Below are 19,145 nucleotides of genomic sequence, written 5' to 3'. Positions count from 1 at the left end.
CGAGGCTGCCATAACATGAAATATATGGCTGAATGCATGTAAAACAGCAAGAGACATACAATTCTCTCCAAGGAGTTCAGTCACAAATTTAATGCATTTTTCTTAACGAGCATCATCAGCATGTAAACATGTCCTTTGGAATGATGGCTGAAGCATGAAGGAACACACGAATGTTTAGCATGTCTGGAATGTAAATACTTTGCAATGCCAGCTACAAAAGTGCCATGCAAATACCTGTTCTCACTTTCTAGTGACATTGTAAAGAGGAAGAGGGCAGCATTTATCTCTTGTAAATGTAAACAAACTTGTTTGTCTTAGCACTTGGCTGAACAAGAAGTAGGACTGAGTGGACCTGTAGGCTCAGAAGTTTTACATTGTTTTGTTTTTCAGTGCAGTTATGTAATAAAAAAAAAATCTACATTTGTAAATTGCACGTTCATGAGAAAGAGATTGCACTACAGTATTTATATGAGGTGAATTGAAATTTTTTTTATCATTTTTAGTGCAAATATTTGTAATAAGTACACACTTCAGTTACAACACAAACTACAATATATATGAAAATTTAGAAAAACGTCCAAAATATTTAATACATTTCAGTTGGTATTCTATTGTTAAACAGTGCAATTAATCGTGATTTATTTTTTTGAGCTAATCGCACGAGTTACCTGCAGTTGACAGCCCTAGTAATGTTATAGGCTAACTATATATTTGTTGTTCTGACTAGCAGAAATCATTCATGAATAACTAATTCTAAATAACTTTTTTGGTTGTCTTGATGCTCTGTTTATCTAAAATGGTTCCCTGTCTGCTCTTAACTCTTGTTTCTTATGTTTTTATAAGAAATACCATAAAATGTTTTCTAAGCAGCCACTTGCTAAGTCAACTTTGTGTTATCTTCTCTTAGAGTTGATTTTACAGCCAGAACCATTTTGTATAATGTCTGGTTATTGTGCAACTCCAACTTGGCACTTTAATGTGCAATATTTAAAATCTGTGTTGCTCTTTGCCCCCTAATTTTGAAATAATTTCTCATCTTCTGTACTATGGGAAGTTTTGCTTCATATTTTACAACTGACTTGATTATGGAAGAATTGAAACATTTGAATCTTTTCCAGTTGACCAAAAATGGAACTAATATGGGTAGCACTGACTTTTTTGTACCAGTTTTGAGATGCTCAGAGTCCTTAGAATGGACGTAAGTGGACTAGTTACTCACTGGAAAAGGAATGCTTGTTTAAACATCTGAGTAAATCAGCTTTGGCCATTTGCCTCAACAAACTAGTGGATATTAGGGGGCACCGTGAGGACCATTTTTTAAAATGGAAAGCTGAAGTTGATATGCAGTACACAGTCTTGCCCTCCTTGCCCAAGGAAAGTTATAAATATTTCCTCTCAAATAGCTTCAGTCCAAATCGCCTACAGTTTATATTTTATTAGAGCAATACTGCAGATGATTTAAGAAGGCTCATATAATTCAGATGACTCATTTAGGTTCCCTAATTACAAAATGGGTGTCACTTAAACACTTCAGCCCAAGTCCATTTCCGTTATTTTTAATATAATGATTGAATCATCTTGTAGCACAGACCTTGGAGTTCTCCTTCCCATCTAAACCACTAAACCAATGAACAATTTGGTTTAAGGATTTCAGTATCCTCCAGGGAGGACTTCTTATGCTGATTCTTGCTTCTCAAGAGTGTCCTCAAGTCATTTTCCTGCAGCTGACTTCAAGACCCTAGCCTGAATGCAGTACAGCATGAAATCAGAGCCTGAGAACTATTTTCTAAGTATAAAATCCCTAGTCACTATGCTTCTTGCCACAGAGGTTTGTAAGCTGCTGCACTCAGTACATTCTACTCATGCTGTGACCTCTTCAGGCCTATGTCATTGGGCCAGAGAGTGGGGTGGAGGAGGGTCTGATGGAACCAGCCCACTCAGCTGGGAGCAGTATAAGGAGAGAGCTGTCATCCAAAGAAGGATGGCATAGAATGAGGGGGATAAGGACTTTGAGCTCTGTAAGGGAAGGGATTTTTCAGTCTCTCTTAACTTTATCCATCTCCTGAGATACTCAAGTGAATTAACCAAATCTTCCTGGAAGTCCAGGCATAAAAAACTCAAGACCCCTTCTAAGATATTTCTGAAGCTGTCTCCAGAGGTTTCATATTGCTCTGGGCCTGTCACTTCAAGGTAACAACTTGCCATAGCAATCACTCCCTCCCCAGGAAATAACTCTGTGATTCAGGTAATTGCCAGATCTTCCCTGGGCTCCACTGCTTCCTTTTGTTCCATAACTTGTCTGAAAGTGAAATATTTCCTGACTTGGAACTAAAATGTTGTCCTTTGGAAACTGCTAAATTGGTGTTCTAGCGGGATTGGTCTTCTTACCAAAAATGCCTTTCATCAATGAAGTTCACTATTTCCTGAGAATTTTTGAACTCCAAAGATCTTCCCTTATTCCTGGAGGAGATCCCGCCTTGTTTCACCCTTCATTGCAGAAAGATCATAGAGACTGCTTGCTCATCTTCTGATAGTAAACCTGTCTTCTCAAGGCTGCCTGGAAAATTATACAGATTATCAAACAACTTTACTGACATAGGGCGTGTGTCCCTTCATGTGGGTTCAGTCATACCCTGCCCCAGGAAAAGCCAGTCTCTGTGAAATTCTGTCTCTCGCCAGAGGGACCCCCTTAAGTGGGCAAAAGTGAAGCATTTATGAGGGTGGGAGGAGTGGAGGGGCGGGGGCGGGGATTACCCCAGTGTAGCTCATCTTTCTGCAGCAGGACAAAGTAATAAGATGTCTTGGCAGTGACTTGGGGGCAGCACATGAGACTTTGAGGACTGGTAGTCAATCATGAGAGAGAGAGAGAGAGCCTTTGACCAGTGCAAGTGCTGCTCATCCGGACGCATAGACCACCACCAAGCAAGGCAGAGTTGTCTTCATTGGAGAGCCTTCAGATGCTCAATCTGATCCTACGGTTTCACCTAATATCTTGAAAAGCAGTCTTATTAGTCCTGATTCAATGTTACCCTGCTACCATCTGCTTCTGCAGGCAGAATGGCACTGTGGGAGCAGGGAGGTGTGGAAGGGAAGAATTTCAGACTTTTATTTGTACCTTTTTGAAAGGCTCCCCTTGAGGCCCTCAAGGAGAAGACCTGTATTCCATTGTGAGAATTCCACACAAGTTAGCTCAGGGAGCGTCCAAAGAATGGCACTTCTCACAAATGCTGTCAGAGTAGCCTTCTGCAAGGTAATGACAAACCTTATCAAGACGTTTGAGTTCATGTATTGAAACCAACGAGGAGGTACTTAAGCTCCTAAACTTTTCTTCTCTGCCCATCTGAACAGGAGGACTTTGTCTTGAGAGCCTTGCACATCAGACAGGGCTGGTGGGTCAGCAAATCCAAATGCCCCATGAGAAATAATTCCTGAAAGAGAGGAGTATTCCCACCTGACACTAGTTTGTGTGGTATGCCAACTGGGGAATTCTCCGTGCCACAGAAAAGCAGCATTACCAGTTCTGCAGCAAGTACCCAAAGCAGGAAGCTCCAGCTCATGATGACCACCATATGGTGGGAGTCCCACCTTACTTACAAGTTCCCCAGGCTTCAGAGGGCCCGGTGTGCAGATTTCTTGTCGTAGGGGAACTGACTTAACCTGCCTGTATGCCAGATCTTCTCTAACAGGGCTCAGTGGTACACCCATGCCTTAACACATCCAGACTCTTTGCCTGGTTTCTGACAGAACACTGTAAGAACTGGAGGGGTATCTCCTTTAAGGTAGCATAGACTACATTGCACTTTTGCAAAAGCACCTTCTTTGCCTATTACTGGGTTTGTTCAATTTTCACAGCATGGTGCAGGACAAGATCTCAACTAGCAGAGCAAATATAGTAGTTAACTCCTCTTGGAGAAAATCTAGGTTGGCTCACAGTTCCTAAATGGTCCAAACCTCGTTCCTCACTGCTTTAAGGGTGTTTGTGGATGGGAGGATAATGGCATCAACTCTGCTAGTTTCTGCAGTAAAATTTTCAAAAGTCTCATTGACTCAAGTGACATTAGTGCTTGCGAAAACTACCTCAGATTTCTTAAAGCAATATCATTCTCCAGCAGAGCTTTGGCCTAGTCTTCCAAAAGCAACACAAACCATCTTTTGACCCCCCTGTCATCAGTTGACCTTCATTTCCTGGATCTTAGATGCATTCTGTTGATCACCTTTTCCAGCAGAGCTGGGGAAATTGCAGTAGTCTTGCATCTGACCCTGTTCCTGGTTTTCCATCAGGGTAAGCTTGTCCTTTTTGTTATGACTTTTGAGAAAGAAACTAAGTCCTTTTGCCCTTCCATTTAAATCATAGCCCTTCTCTTCTTCTGTCCTCCAACTGCAGGCTGGGAAAGAAAAGCTGTGGCATAAGTTAGACTTCAGAAGGGCTTTGAAATACTACCTGTTCAGAACAGAGCCACTTGGGATGTACACCCTAGTCATTGTGTTCAAAGGACCTTAAAACATCTGGATATGCCATTGGAAAATGGATCAAAGCTTGCATTCAGGAAGCATACAGAACAGTAGAGATCTCTTGACTAGCTATAATCAAAGCCCACCGCAATCCCCATATTGTCAGAGAGGGAAGAAGCATCAACAGTGGATAAGCCCTGTGTATGTAGCACTCTCCATACATTCACTTAAGTAAATGTAGGCTAAACAGGCAGGCTTTGGTTTCTTTCATTGGAGTAGTAGGACTTCTGTCAGAGAGCTTTCTCTGGAAATACAAAAAAGGGAGAAAATCTTTCTCTCCTCCCCACCGCCAACAGGTGACTGATTACTAGGACCCTGGGGTATACGTCCTCTTTTGTCCCTTAAAGTGTTTCCTGGAGTCCTGCCATTAGAGACCAGACAATCTGTTGTAGATATTGTAAAAGGACAAATTTTAATCATACTTGCCTGAAAGCTTGACAGATGCTGCTAACCAAGAAGGAATGAAATTGGAAATGGAGAGGCACTAAAATCCTTCCATCTGATTGTTCCAGAGAAAAAGGAGAAACCTAGGTGCTCTGCTGTCTTGACCTAGTTATGCAAAGCAGACTTTCAGGAAAAGAGGGTTAAAACGATCCCCCTACTGATATTAAAAGAATTTAGTAGTTTATCATTCAGTTGTCCACAACCAATAAAATTGCTATCTGCAGACTTTTTGCCATCCTTTTTATACAATGTACTGAAAGAGTTGTATTGAGTATGCTCTCATCCTTCTAAAGAGCGTTTGAAAAAGGAAGAGAAGACCCGTCAAGAACTGGAAAAAGCTAAAAGAAAACTTGACGGAGAAACAACAGACCTTCAGGACCAAATAGCTGAGCTGCAAGCCCAGATTGAAGAGCTAAAGATCCAACTAGCCAAGAAAGAAGAGGAGCTGCAGGCTGCTCTTGCCAGGTAAGATATTGGTGGTTTGTGGTTAGATAAAATCAATGGGATTTTCATTTCAGATTTATTTTTAATCCATTTTAAAGATTAGATTGCCAGAGTAGTGTAAAGGAGCTTTGGTATAAATGAGAACCTGGCCATATCAGTATGTTCCTTTTTGCAGTTTGTAGTAAAAAGAAAGAGGTTTTGTGTTTGTATGCTAGGATTACTCTGCAAAAGAGCCTTTAACTTACCAACCCACTTCACTTTAAAAGGACTGCAGTTGGCATATTACAATTCAGCATCAAGAGAGCAAGACCACTTAATCATGTCAGTCAGTGGCTTTGCCATTCCTCAAGAAATATTCAAGAATTTGCGTTTTTCTCTCTGACACCAACCACATAAAATTCTGCACAGTAAGAAATTGGGCTGGGAGAGTGTGTGTGTGTGTGTGTGTGTGTGTGTGTGTGTGTATGAGAGCTATGTTAATAAGCCTTGGTGTGGGGGTGGCTGACTACGTTTTAAACTTAATTTCTGGTTATTGATATGGATTTGGCAGCACCAAAATGTACTACAGTTACTTTATTTTTAACTGATTATTTTACACCAAACAATCTGTTATTAAAACAATTGATCTACTTGGGCAACTTTGCCAATTTTCCATTCAATTGCCTGTGATATTAAATGTGCCAGAAGAGCTGGTAATAGAACTGCTCTTTCACCTTCCTGGCTGTTGGGCCTTTAAAATCAGCTCTGTGCTGGGTCTCCCCACTCTGGTCACTATTTTAAAATAATCTTGCTGCTGTACTTAGGTTTCTTACCAAAAATCCACAACTTAGTCACACTATTAAAAAATATAACGTGCAATAGAGACATGACTGCAAAAGACGTGTCAGTTTTCATGACTCATGATTTAGAAGTCTTAATATACCGATGAGAAGAATTTTGGGGAGAATTTAATACAGGTGTTAGAGAATTGGAAGACTGGAAGTAAGACAACTTTAATGCCCAACATCCCTAAGTGTCTCTTAATAACTGAGGTACTAGTTTCAATACACGAAAAATGTACATGTTTGTTTAAAGGTGCATTTTGATTGTTGATGTTTTAATTAAAATCTGTTTCTGTTCCAGTAACTCAGATTCCGTTATGAGAACTGGTAGTGAATAAGTCTTATTCCATCTTTAATATCAGATCTTATTCTTGCCCGTTCCTTATCCTGTGTCCATATTTAACAGAGGTGATGAAGAAGCAGTTCAGAAGAACAATGCACTGAAACTAATACGAGAGTTGCAAGCTCAGATTGCAGAACTCCAGGAGGACCTTGAATCTGAGAAGGCATCACGCAACAAGGCTGAAAAGCAGAAGAGAGACCTAAGTGAGGAGCTGGAGGCACTGAAGACTGAGCTGGAAGACACCTTGGATACCACTGCAGCACAGCAAGAATTGAGGTGGGGTGACCAGCACATTTAAAAAGATACAGTTTAAAGTCCAGGTTTAATTTAAAGAGAAAAACATTGTTTCATGTAACCTTAGTTTGAAACTAATTTCAGTAAAGATTTTTGTCTTTAATAATTTCCCCATATAGCTCTTTCCAGCTGACAATTGCAAAGTATTTTACCAAAACTAATGAATTACACCTCAGTACCTTTTTGAGGAAGGAAAATTATTAATTGCAGATGGGGAAACTGAGAGGTGAAGTGACTTGCCGAGGTCCTACAGTGAGTGTGGTAGAGTTGGGAATAAAATCCAGGTCTAACAACTCTAGATCATTTAATTGTGAAACCATTCTTCATCTCCCTCTGCCCTCCCTCCCACCCCATCCCAGGTGTGGATTGTGAATAGTGCTGTATTCTGCTGCTGTTGAAACCACTGTAACACTTCAGGTAGACAGCAAGAGTCAAAAGTTAAAAAAGAAAATTTGCTTAAATGAGGAATAAACTAGACTATAAAATGTTGAGCTTTAATAATCTACAGTAGAACATCAGAGTTACGAACACTAGAGTTGCAAACTGACTAGTCAACTACACACCTCATTTGGAACTGAAAGTACACAATTAGATGGCAGCAGAGACCAAAAAAAGCAAATATAAACTACTAAAAAAAATGAAAGCAGCATTTTTCTTCTGCATATAAAGTTTCAAAGCTGTTTTAAGTCTGTTCAGTTGTAGACTTTTGAAAGAACAGCCAGCATTCCCAAGATGTTCGTAACTCTCAGGTTCTACTGTATGATGCTTTCTCCAGGACAAAACGTGAGCAGGAAGTGGCTGAATTGAAGAAAGCTATTGAAGAAGAAACCAAGAACCATGAAGCTCAAATACAGGAAATCAGACAAAGACATGCTACTGCGCTGGAGGAGCTCTCTGAACAACTTGAACAGGCCAAAAGGGTGAGTGGGAATTGCAGGCTACTTCATGTGATAGCTGAAATTTTCTTGGTTTGGGATTGTAGACACTTCTGTCAAATAACACTGCTTGTCTTGTCCCTTTGTCTCATACTTGCTCATAGAGCTGATAGATCTTCGCTGATTGTATATATCAGCTACAAAATGACCAAGATGCTAGAATTCTAACTCAAATACCAACCTGTTACTATTCAACACTCCCAGGATCCATCTCCCTGACAGACTTTGAAGTGATGCATCTAGAGACAAAGTATTGTACCAGGTATTATTAGCTGCTTACCTGGTACAGCAGTCTGCAAGCTCATTTGATGAGAAGCACTTCTCAGAATGTGTAGATTACAGAATGTTTCCAGAGAAAGTGGTGATAATTTGGGGCTTATACAAAAAAAATTCATATTGGCTAAATCAAGGTATTATAAATGCTTCCGCATTCAGTTCTGACAATGTACTTGAGTTGTGACTCATAATGCCCCTTTTGTTCTAGTCCCAGGTGTCTTTTTAATACACGCTGCCAAATTGTGCAGTGGTGTTGTGACTTTTATGACAATATTCTGCAATATCCTAACTTAATGTTGTTGAATTAGGTAAGTATGTTGTGAGTTCATTGTATGTATTCAAGTATTTGATATGGGATTTTATGTAACTTCTTTAAGGGGAAGGCATGGCTAATATAAAGCCTAGGACAGTATTATGCTTCAAATGACAGTTTGAAACAATGGGCTAGACAAAGAAATAAGGAGGTTTCCTGACCTACCTCTGCTCCATCCTTTTGAAGCTGTCTTGAGCATTATCTGACTGATTACCTATTTATGGTGGCTTCAAATACTCAAATGGGTTAAAGGAGTGACTCTAAGAGCCATGAGTGGGCTGGTTCTTAGCTGAAGCTGTGTTGAACTTGTGACCAGAGGAAAAACCCTGAATGGGGTTTGGTGGACAAAAAACCCCCCAACCAGAGCCGTTGCTGGAGTGAGGGGATGATCTCTGGTAATCTATCATGCCATGTAGGTTCTGTTATTGGTTTAATAGTATGTTTGTTTTCTCTAACGCTTTTACATTAAGAATAAATGAGTTTGCTTAGAAAGAGCGGTGTGGCAGCTTAAGTGGCAGTTACACCGAGAAAAGAAGCAATGCAGGCCTGCTTAAGTGGTCTGTCTTTGCTCGGGATGTCACGTCACGGTATAGTCCGGGAACTGGTTAGAAGGGGGAGGGATTTAGATTTCCACGCAAGAGGTAATAACTGGGAGCCAGAAGTCTGGACTGGGTGCCGTTGCTGGGCCATACACAGGGAATACATGTGCAGTTACCTTGAACTGTGACCATTTTTATGATAGCTGTCACTCTAGCAGCCAGGATGAGGACTCACTCTTGTTAGTTACATTTGCATAACAATGTCTTCTAGTAGCAGCTACAGTATCTTGTTCAAAAGTGAAATTGTTCCAAATGCTGCCAAGTCTAGTGTGCCAAAGTCTGTTTAACTACAGTCATAATTCACTAATTCCTTTGCAAATAATTAACATTACTGTATTTTTTTCTATGTTAAACATAAGGAATACTGCAGCAATTTCTCTTTTGGAAAGGCAAAATTCTTGTGAGTGGGAACTACAGCATTAAGTAATGTGGTGGAAATGTAGCTGATCCACCTGAACAACTTTAATGCTTAATATACTTCGTTAATTTAAAACTCTTTTTGGATAAGCAGATAGCAAGGATGGGAAAATACCTGCAGTTTTACCCAAGGGTCCTGCGCTGATGTGTGAAGCTGCTAACACTCGCATTGGGCTCCATTGCCACTTGAGTTTAAAAATGTTTTTTGAGGTCAAATGTTTTGTAGGAAAGTGCCTGACAGAGAATAATGTGAAGTGCTATATTTAGTGATGCACTTTTATTTTGTGCTTTCCTAGTTCAAAGCAAATCTTGAAAAGAACAAGCAAGGCCTAGAGACTGACAACAAGGAGCTAGCCTGTGAGGTGAAGGTATTGCAGCAGGTCAAAGCAGAGTCTGAGCACAAGAGGAAGAAGCTAGATGCTCAGGTACAGGAACTACATGCCAAAGTGTCAGAAGGAGAGAGGATTAGGGCAGAGCTGGCAGAAAAGGCTAACAAACTGCAGGTAAGATTGAAATTGGTCTCTTCTCTGGCATGTTCTTACAACCACAAAATCCTAACCTCTTAATTGGAAAACATAGATAAACTTTCAAAACACCCCATTGAATTTAGGCTTGCATCACCTGCTAAAATCAAAGGACTCTGCAAAAACAAACCTTGCAATGACTGAGATCTGTGTATGGTATACGGTCAGTGTGAAACCTGAATCTACAAATAGACTCTTGAAATGATTCTGCTTAGTCACAGTGTAGTTTACAAAACTTTGAAACTGTTTTTGTTTTTGATTATTATTTTTTTTTTTTTTTAAATCCAGACTTGGAATTTCTCCTAATAAAACTCCATTGACTTCTGTAAAATGGAAATAGATGAAAAATATGTAAAGCTTTTCTGCAGAGTACAAGAGAAGTTTATGTAAAAATCGGGTAAACAACCCAAGACAGTTTTAAAAATTGTTAGGCACTTCCTAAATATTAAAAATATGGAACATTTTACCAATATAAAACTTTATCTTTATTCAGTTAATTACAGGTCGTATTATTCGTATTGTTGTTATCTGCGGTTGGTTACAAAATTAACTATCGTTAGCAGCTGGCCAATAAATCTCACACTTGCCATCTCTTGCACAGTGATTATAAACATAGATTAAGCTGTTGATTTAAATATGCAAAAAGCTCCATCGAACAGTTGTTTTGCACCGTATCTTAAAAGCCCCAGCCTTGGTCTCTACTGAACATCAAAAGAGTGAAGTCCAAAGCAGAAATGCCTGTAGTGAGAGTACGCAGTTACCAGGGTTTCAAGTCTGGCTCATCACAGCTATCAAATAGGGCAAAGGAAAGAGATGGTCTTTGAGAGAGAAGCTTCCAAGCAATTTACAGCTCTGTATACAAAAGCTAGTGCCCTGAATTGCATTTGTAATTGTTTCAGAGCCAGTACAATGCAGGGTCTTTTATTTAGGTAAAACACCTTAATCTTTCTCAAAGGTGAGTGGCTTCATTTCATACTATCTGAAACTCCAAAGTAGTCCTTGAGTAGCCCCAAGTAGGGTGCATTATGGTAGCACATCCTGGAAATAGCAAGTGTTGACAGTTTCCAGGAATTTACATGGAAAGGTTGCAGCCTCTGGACCCTGCTGTCACTTGGGAATCCATGGACAGTGGTAGATCCCATAAGGCAGCCCTGTAATACCATTTAAAATACTAATCGCAATATTACCAAAAGTAAAATGTGAATACAAAAGTGGTTATGGGATTGTTCTCTCAACAGCAGTGGGATGTAAGCATGCATTTAAGAGATTTATTGTTTAAAGTCATAATTGACATTCAACTTAACAATGTAAAATTTGGTTAAAATTATTACCTGGGGACATCTTTGTACCTGGAGCTCTCATTGCCTTAGCTTTCATGCTTGGTATATTTTGAGTGGTGTTGTCTTTTGCACTCACAGCTCTCAGCAGGGTACAGCTGCTACAGCAGACCAGCTGCTTGTGTTACCTTTAGATTGCTTGCTTGCTTTGCAGAATGAGCTGGACAATGTCTCAAGCCTCCTGGAGGAAGCAGAGAAGAAAGGCATAAAGTTTGCCAAAGATGCGGCAGGTCTGGAGTCTCAGCTTCAAGATACACAGGTGTGTTTTTCAGTTGTAGTAAGAACCCAGTTTTTAACACTGAACGTGTGTTCATCAGTAGAAACGTTCAGCTGTGCAACTGAAAACTCAGGGTCTATCTCCTCTTCCAGCACCACTCAGAGCTCACTCTAGAAGGCTTTGTGAGGAACCTCAGTATCCACATTTGCTTAGCTTTTTGAATTGGGTATGACACTGATATCACTCTGTTTCCCCTCCCATCAATAACTTTCCCTGTGGGCCAGAAATCCTTGGTCTACGCAAATAATCCCTGCACTGGCTCAGATGAGCCACTGTGCACTGAAATATGTACTATTTTGCTGACTATTCATCTACATTGGGAGCTCTAGTTCAAAGGGAATTCTCCAGTTCAAAAGAAATTATTTTTGGGAAGTCCAATGACCTGTGTTATGCAGGCGCTCAGACTAGATGATCAGAAATCCCTTCTGGCCTTTGAATGTCTGGGGAAAAAACTGACTTTTCATGGCAGACTAGAGTTGCTACTTACTAGATTTTGCCCTCTCAGTAAGGTTTACTTAGTGTTTTATGTTCTACCAAGGATGAGTCCGTAAGCTTTACTAAGCCAGTACGTAAAATGTTCATGTAAACCAGGTCCTTCGGCATCTGTAAGGCATAAAGGAGAGTGTCTTTCTCCTCCTCCCCCCAACCCACCCCAATAACTTGAGATCTTAAAATTACCTAGCCCTGGTGTTTGTTTTGGGTTAATATACATGAAAGGTTATGTACATTCTTTACAGCCATTGTCAATAAAGAATTTGTGTGCATTTAATTTCCCCTTGAATAAAGGAAAATAGAGAAAATATATGTAAAAACGTTAGCATTTAAATGATTGCAGTTAGACTTGAAATTTTGAGGTGAATTGGGGGAGCGGGCATAGTCAGCCCCTGACAATTTTGAAACTTAACTTTGTGGAATGTAACAAAACTTTGAAACATGCTGAAATCAACAGGATTTTGTTGCCTTCCTTCCTGCCTCCCTAGTCTTTTCTCCCATTACTCTTGTCCCACAGATACATACTATTGGTGCAGATCCTCAGCAGATGAAAATTGTCATAATTCCATTAGCTCAAGAGACAAAACAGCGTGGCCTCTATAATGCAGAATTGTGCTGTACATTTCCCCAAAATAAACTATTAAGAAAAACCTCTTTAGAACTTGAACTTTCAAAAAATCTTTTGTCAAAAATCCCTCATGAAAAACTGACAAGGAAAGTTAAGTCATGGTCCTTGAAGACAAGATGTGAAGTGTTGTCATAGATTACAAACAGGTTGAGACAGAAAACAGATATGGTCACTTATAATTGTAGTAAAACCTTAATAAGGAATTTGACTGAGTGATCTGGAAAAGGTCAGAAATGAGGTGACTGAATTTGCCAATGACACAATTTGTTAGCCAAGACCAGAGACAACTGAGGAAAATCAGAAGGAATCCCATTCACTGCTACAGACTAGGGACTGAATGACTAGGAAGCAGTTCTGCAGAAAAGGACCTAGGGGTTACAGTGGATGAGAAGCTGGATATGAGTCAACAGTGTGCCCTTGTTGCCAAGAAGGCTAACGGCATTTTAGGCTGTACAAATAGGGGCATTGCCAGCAAATCAAGGGACGTGATCATTCCCCTCTATTCGACATTGGTGAGACCTCATCTGGAGTACTGTGTCCAGTTTTGGGCCCCATACTACAAGAAGGATGTAGAAAAATTGGAAAGAGTCCAGCGGAGGGCAACAAAAATGATTAGGGGGCTGGAGCACATGACTTTTATGAGGAGAGGCTAGGGAACTGGGATTGTTTAGTCTTCAGAAGAGAAGAATGAGGGGGGATTTGATAGCTGCTTTCAACTACCTGAAAGGGGGTTCCAAAGAGGATGGAGCTAGACTGTTCTCAGTGATAGCAGAGGACAGAACAAGGAGTAATGGTCTCAAGTTGCAGTTGGAAGGTTTAGGTTGGACCAGGAAAAACTTTTTCACTCGGAGTGGTGAAGCACTGGAATGGGATACCTAGGGAGATGGTAGAATCTCTTTCCTTAGAGGTTTTTAAGGTCAGGCTTGACAAAGCCCTGGTAGGGATGATTTAGTCGGGAATTGGTCCTGCTTTGAGCAGGGGGTTGGACTAGGTGACCTCCTGAGGTCCCTTCAACCCTGATATTCTATGACTTAAGGGGGACCATTATGGCAGATTAGATTAAGTAGGATTTAAACGAAAAGTGAGCATTTACATAAATGAACATACACAGTTGCATTTTTAACCCCATGTAATGTCAGTGCTGTTAGGCCTCAGGCTTCACTATTTAATGGGTATTAGGAAGACCCTGCCTGTGTGGGTACGCTGTTCTAGAATTCTCTACGGTGGAGTTCCTTGCACCTCCCTCTGAAGTGTCTTGGGACTTGCCACTGACAGATGCAGGACTAGAGAGACTGATGGTCTGACCCAATAGGGCCATGTCTTCGTTAAGGCCATCTGACATCAGGAAGCTTTTCTAACCCAGCCACTTACTGGCCTCACCATGGGGCTTGTGAAGATAAGGTTGTGATGTGTCCGAGGGCAGGTGGCTTCACTAGGCTGTTACGATCTTAAACGCTGCCTATGGAGCATGTAAGTGTTTTTATCACTTAGTGGAGTTGATTCCCACCCTGCTCAATCAAGCGATTTCTCCACTTTTTGTCCTTTCAGGTCTCAATCTTTAGCCAGTTTTGCTGTTCAGACAAGTGTTTTTTTTAAATAGGAAGAGAAGTATAGGAGTGTAAGAGCACGACACAAATAAACCTCTCCCCACAAGAAAAGCAGTGTGTTCTGATTAAAATTCATTATAGATGTAATGATATTCTAGCAGGTGCTGGGTAGTGCCAGCTAAGCAGCATAACCAGATCTTGCAATTTTAAAACAATTCTCCTTTTATCTCATGTAATTTTTTTTCTGTTTGAAAGATGGCTTAGTTCTGCATACCACTATGTATTATTAAGCTGTACCAATTTAAGATGACCTTTTGGCCATGAAACTAGATTTTAATTAAACTTCTTAGAGCTGTGAGTGATGGACCTGATATTAGCAAATTAGAGGGGTATTGAATCTCTTCAGATCAAACAGTATTCAGGAAAATAAAGCTGACTTAAAATACTATTTTCTTTCAAGCATCCCCTCTAATTCCCCCACCCCAACCCGAAACAAAGGGCTTGTTAAAAACAGTATTGGACGTCAGCTCAGCTTAAGGCCAGATTTAAATACTATCAGCAAAGGGTGAAATTCAAGATGAATTATTTTCATGCCAACAGGAGCTTCTTCAGGAGGAAACCCGCCAGAAATTGAACTTGAGCAGTAGGATTAGGCAGCTGGAGGAAGAGAAGAACAACCTACAAGAGCAGCAGGAAGAGGAGGAGGAGGCCAGGAAGAATTTGGAGAAACAGATGCTCGCCCTGCAATTGCAGGTATGATGCTATTGGAAGCGGTAGGTCATTAGTGTGGCCCACAAATTCAGTGTGATGACAGTGAAATGTATTACAACTTCTGCCAGGCAGTATTTCATTCTCAGTTGGGACAAAACTTAGGCTGAATTGTCAAATAATTTTTCACTGATCTTTGTCCACTGAAGTGTAAACATTTTGTAATAAAGTAAGATTTCAGTACCTGAGTGAATTTGGGCAGATTTAACTGTCACAGCATATAAGGCTTCATACCTTTTAATACGTTGTTGAATCATCATTTTGTTTGTACCTTGCTTAATCAGAAATAGCTGTTTTTGTTCTTGTGGGTTTCCCCCAGTGTAATATACGTTACTTTCTTTGCATTGTGGAGGCGTAACTGCATTTTTATTCTATCCTGTTAATAGCTTTGAACATTAAGAAGTTCTAAGAAACCACTTTATTGTATTCTGTAAAACTTTAGCTGGCTGATGCCAAGAAGAAGGTAGATGACGATATGGGAACTATTGAAGGTTTGGAGGAAAATAAGAAGAAATTGCTGAAGGATATAGAGGCTTTGAGCCAACGTCTAGAGGAGAAGGCAATAGCTTATGATAAACTGGAAAAGACCAAGAATCGCCTGCAGCAGGAGCTGGATGACTTGATAGTGGACCTGGATCATCAGCGCCAAATTGTCTCCAACTTGGAGAAAAAACAGAAGAAGTTTGATCAGGTACTCTAACCCTGGTCTCACTTCTGCCTTCAACATTAAGGCCACATCTGCTTTACAGAATTATGTTGAACTAAGTTGCATCAGTATATAGTCGCCGCAGTTATTACATCACTTGTGTGTGTCTACACTTTGCTCCTTGTTTTGGCAGTGAGCATCCTCAGGTGCACTTGTATGGATTGAACTGTTAGTGTGGGGCATTGTGGGACGGCTTCTGAAAGCCAGTGACAGTCAGCAATGCAGCGTCTACACTGACGCTGTGTCGACCTAACTACATCAACCTTGGCACTTTGCCTTTCGTGTAGGTGGAGTTAAGTCAGTATAGTGGGCGAGTTTTGTTAGTGGGAATTAAATTTTAAGTGTAGACACTTAAGTTGACGTAAGCTGTCTTGCTTCGACCTAATTCTGTGTAGACCAAGGCAAAGAAATGGTAGTATGTAAAGCCTTAGTCATGTGTTAACTACTCCAAGACTTTTTAAGGGAGACCGCTAAATAGAAACACAATATTTTGTATGGACTCAGTTGGCTATTACAATGTCAGCTTTTCACAGGGGACAACTTTTGTAATAGGTGCTCAGCTCACTGAAGCTATCTTGGTGCTTTCCATTCTGGTCAGATAGGTCTGTGAAAAAGTGAAATGTCTCTTAAGTAGGAGCTTATAGCCATGCTAGAGTTTGACTTGTCCTTTCTCAAAAAATCCATCAGAATCCCCCAAGACAGTTAAAGTCATGAAAACTGAAGGAGGAATATAAAACTGAGGCTCTGAGCCAGTTCCTAGAGCATAGATACAAACTCCCTTTATTTTCAGACTGCTATGTTTTGAGTGATAAAATAGGGACTATCTCATGCCAAAGCCCCTTGACCAAGAGTTGACGTTGTAGACAGAATAATAAGGTGCCAGGTAACATGAGAGCATTAACCTGTTCGTTGAAACTTCCGTGAGTGTCCTTCTGATCAATTTTCTTATAGATTTATATTTGAAACTTGTATTGATGGTTTCAGATGCTGGCGGAAGAAAAGAACATTTCTGCTCGCTACGCAGAGGAGCGGGACCGGGCAGAGGCAGAAGCTAGAGAGAAGGAGACCAAGGCACTGTCTCTGGCGCGAGCTTTAGAAGAAGCCCTGGAGGCTAAAGAAGAATTTGAGAGGCAGAATAAGCAGTTGCGTGCAGACATGGAGGACTTAATGAGCTCCAAAGATGATGTGGGCAAAAATGTAAGTATTTTTCCACCTCTCGTGTGCTGCATTGCGTGAAGGGGATAAAATAGTAAAGCCCCTTTGTACAAAGAAACTAATACTAGATAGTAAAAATTGCAAGTCTGAAACCTTGATATTTAAGAGCTGTACCTTAAAATACCTAAAGAATTTAATACTCTGGAAGCTAATCGGTATTCACCAATGCCAGGCATTTCTGCAACATTCACAGACATGGTAAGTAGGAGAGACGGATCAGATGATTGACTGTTATCCTTATGCTCGATTAAAAAGTTGTTACCTTACTAGCTTTGTTTTTGGGATACTCTGAATCGCTGACTATGCAGCTGCTAGTTTCCTTCTGTTTATCAGACAGTTAAATCTTCATCTGCTGGTCTGGGTTGTTCTTAATACAGATTTAAGAATGAGTTTTTCTTAGTTTATTCTGGGTTAGTGTAGGACAACCAGAGTTAAATGAGTGCTAACAAAGGACTCAATATCTTATTGATCTCATATAATCCTCTATTTTGCAATCATACCATTACTATTGTCAGAATAACACAGATGGTGTCTGCTTCATGCTTGTGTTTTAGGTCCATGAACTGGAAAAGTCCAAGCGAACCTTAGAGCAGCAGGTTGAAGAGATGAGGACCCAGCTAGAAGAACTGGAAGATGAGCTTCAGGCCACAGAAGATGCCAAGCTTCGCCTGGAAGTGAACATGCAAGCTATGAAGGCCCAGTTTGAGAGAGACCTACAGGCCAGAGATGAACAGAATGAAGAGAAGAAGCGGATGCTGGTTAAACAGGTATCCTCTACTAAACAAGCTTTTGAGAGCAACTGTAGTAAGCAAACTAAGCAAACATGGTTAATTGATTTTCTTATTACCTAAAAGTTGGGATGTCCCTCAAGGTTTGTGTAATGTTCCTGCCCTACGGAGCTCTTAAGCACTGATCTTTACACAGTCTGCATGACAGATTAGCACAAAACCTCCAGTACATGTAGTGTAGCATGTTTGATTTGAATTTCTTAAGGGGACACTTTTTCTACTTGGCTGTTCTTTCCATTTTGTCTATCTTTTTAGACTGGAAATGTCTTTATAAATCCAAACTACTAACAAGTCACTTACAAAAATGCACTTTTTTGGTGTGACCTTACTAAAACTATTCCCTTAATGAAAATTGGAAAAGGAATCACAGGATTGCCAACCCCTAGCATTGAACTATTGTGTCAGGCCCCAAAACACTGAGATGTCTTAAAAATAATGAGATTTTCAAAGAAGTTTTTAGGTTCATATTTGTCTTCTAATGTAACAGGCTTTTGAATTCATTCTCAAGCTTTTCTCCAGAACAATGAGGGCTAGAAACTTGCTTTTTTTTTCTTTAAAATTAAAGCAGTCCCATAATCACATGACTCAAGGAGCTGGGTCTTAAAGAAAAGCATCAGATATCCCCAAACTCTTGATAAAATTGTGAGAGTTGGAAACACTGGCCCGATTCCAGCTTCTACGGGAATGTTATAAACAATGGACAGAGAGGTCTTTTTTTTTTTTTTTTTTTTAGGCTCCCTACCTCATTCTGCTGTAAGCATGCAAATTGCTGTATCACCACTGGAAAAGAGCTCTTGACATTCTAATATAAAATACTAAATTCGATTCAGTATACAACAAAGTCAGTTTTGTGTGTTTCCTTTCACTATCCTCTGTAACAACCAAGTTTTCTGGCTCAATTTTAACATTGTTGCATAACTTGTTAATCTATTTTGTCTTACTGTTGGCTGGTTGCTCATATATTTGATACTACTTAAATTGCTCTTCGTTTTTGCTTTGAATAATTATGGTGGGGTACAATGTCTTACTGTATGTGTTGGTGACAGATGTGCCTGAAGTAACCATTTAATTATAATTCTGTATTAAAAATGTTCAGGTTATTCTATTGTTTTGTGTAAGAGCAGTTTAATAAGCTGAAATATTAGTTTCTGCGCTGGAACAAAGAAGGTAGACACACTGATCAGAAAATTGATCATGAAGCAGTTGAACGGGTAGAACTGTTTTTGTTTTTTGTTTTTTTTTAGTCCATAGGATGTTTAGCGTATGAATTTTCAGAAGTACTTCAGAAATTCCCTGGAGGTCATGTTTGCTTTGAGATGTTGCTTTGCTTCTCGTTGCAAAAACTTCTGCAGAGATCACAAGCTGTCAAGATTTCCATAAGTTGTGTATGGGCTTTCTCCCTCAAACTTACCTTTTGTAGTATTGTCAACTGGATAATGATCAAGAGCTGAGCTTTTCTCATGTC

General features: G+C 40.1%; 1 protein-coding gene across 4 annotated transcripts in view; it reads left to right on the top strand.

The window, feature by feature from the left end:
* The window catches only part of MYH10 (myosin heavy chain 10), a 146,059-nt gene that overhangs the window by 116,237 nt on the left and 10,677 nt on the right, over nucleotides 1–19,145 (top strand). For all 4 annotated transcript variants that reach the window (XM_030534085.1, XM_030534083.1, XM_030534082.1 and 1 more), the window contains 9 exons: nucleotides 5,250–5,421; nucleotides 6,628–6,840; nucleotides 7,634–7,778; nucleotides 9,695–9,901; nucleotides 11,414–11,518; nucleotides 14,804–14,956; nucleotides 15,414–15,662; nucleotides 16,662–16,874; nucleotides 17,447–17,659. In XM_030534085.1, the coding sequence (XP_030389945.1) occupies nucleotides 5,250–5,421; nucleotides 6,628–6,840; nucleotides 7,634–7,778; nucleotides 9,695–9,901; nucleotides 11,414–11,518; nucleotides 14,804–14,956; nucleotides 15,414–15,662; nucleotides 16,662–16,874; nucleotides 17,447–17,659 (1,670 nt within the window). The remainder of the gene's footprint in view (nucleotides 1–5,249; nucleotides 5,422–6,627; nucleotides 6,841–7,633; nucleotides 7,779–9,694; nucleotides 9,902–11,413; nucleotides 11,519–14,803; nucleotides 14,957–15,413; nucleotides 15,663–16,661; nucleotides 16,875–17,446; nucleotides 17,660–19,145) is intronic.

Source organism: Gopherus evgoodei, chromosome 15 (genome assembly GCF_007399415.2).
Source record: "Gopherus evgoodei ecotype Sinaloan lineage chromosome 15, rGopEvg1_v1.p, whole genome shotgun sequence".
Taxonomy (NCBI): domain Eukaryota; kingdom Metazoa; phylum Chordata; order Testudines; family Testudinidae; genus Gopherus; species Gopherus evgoodei.
This window is presented reverse-complemented; position numbering and strand designations above follow the sequence as displayed.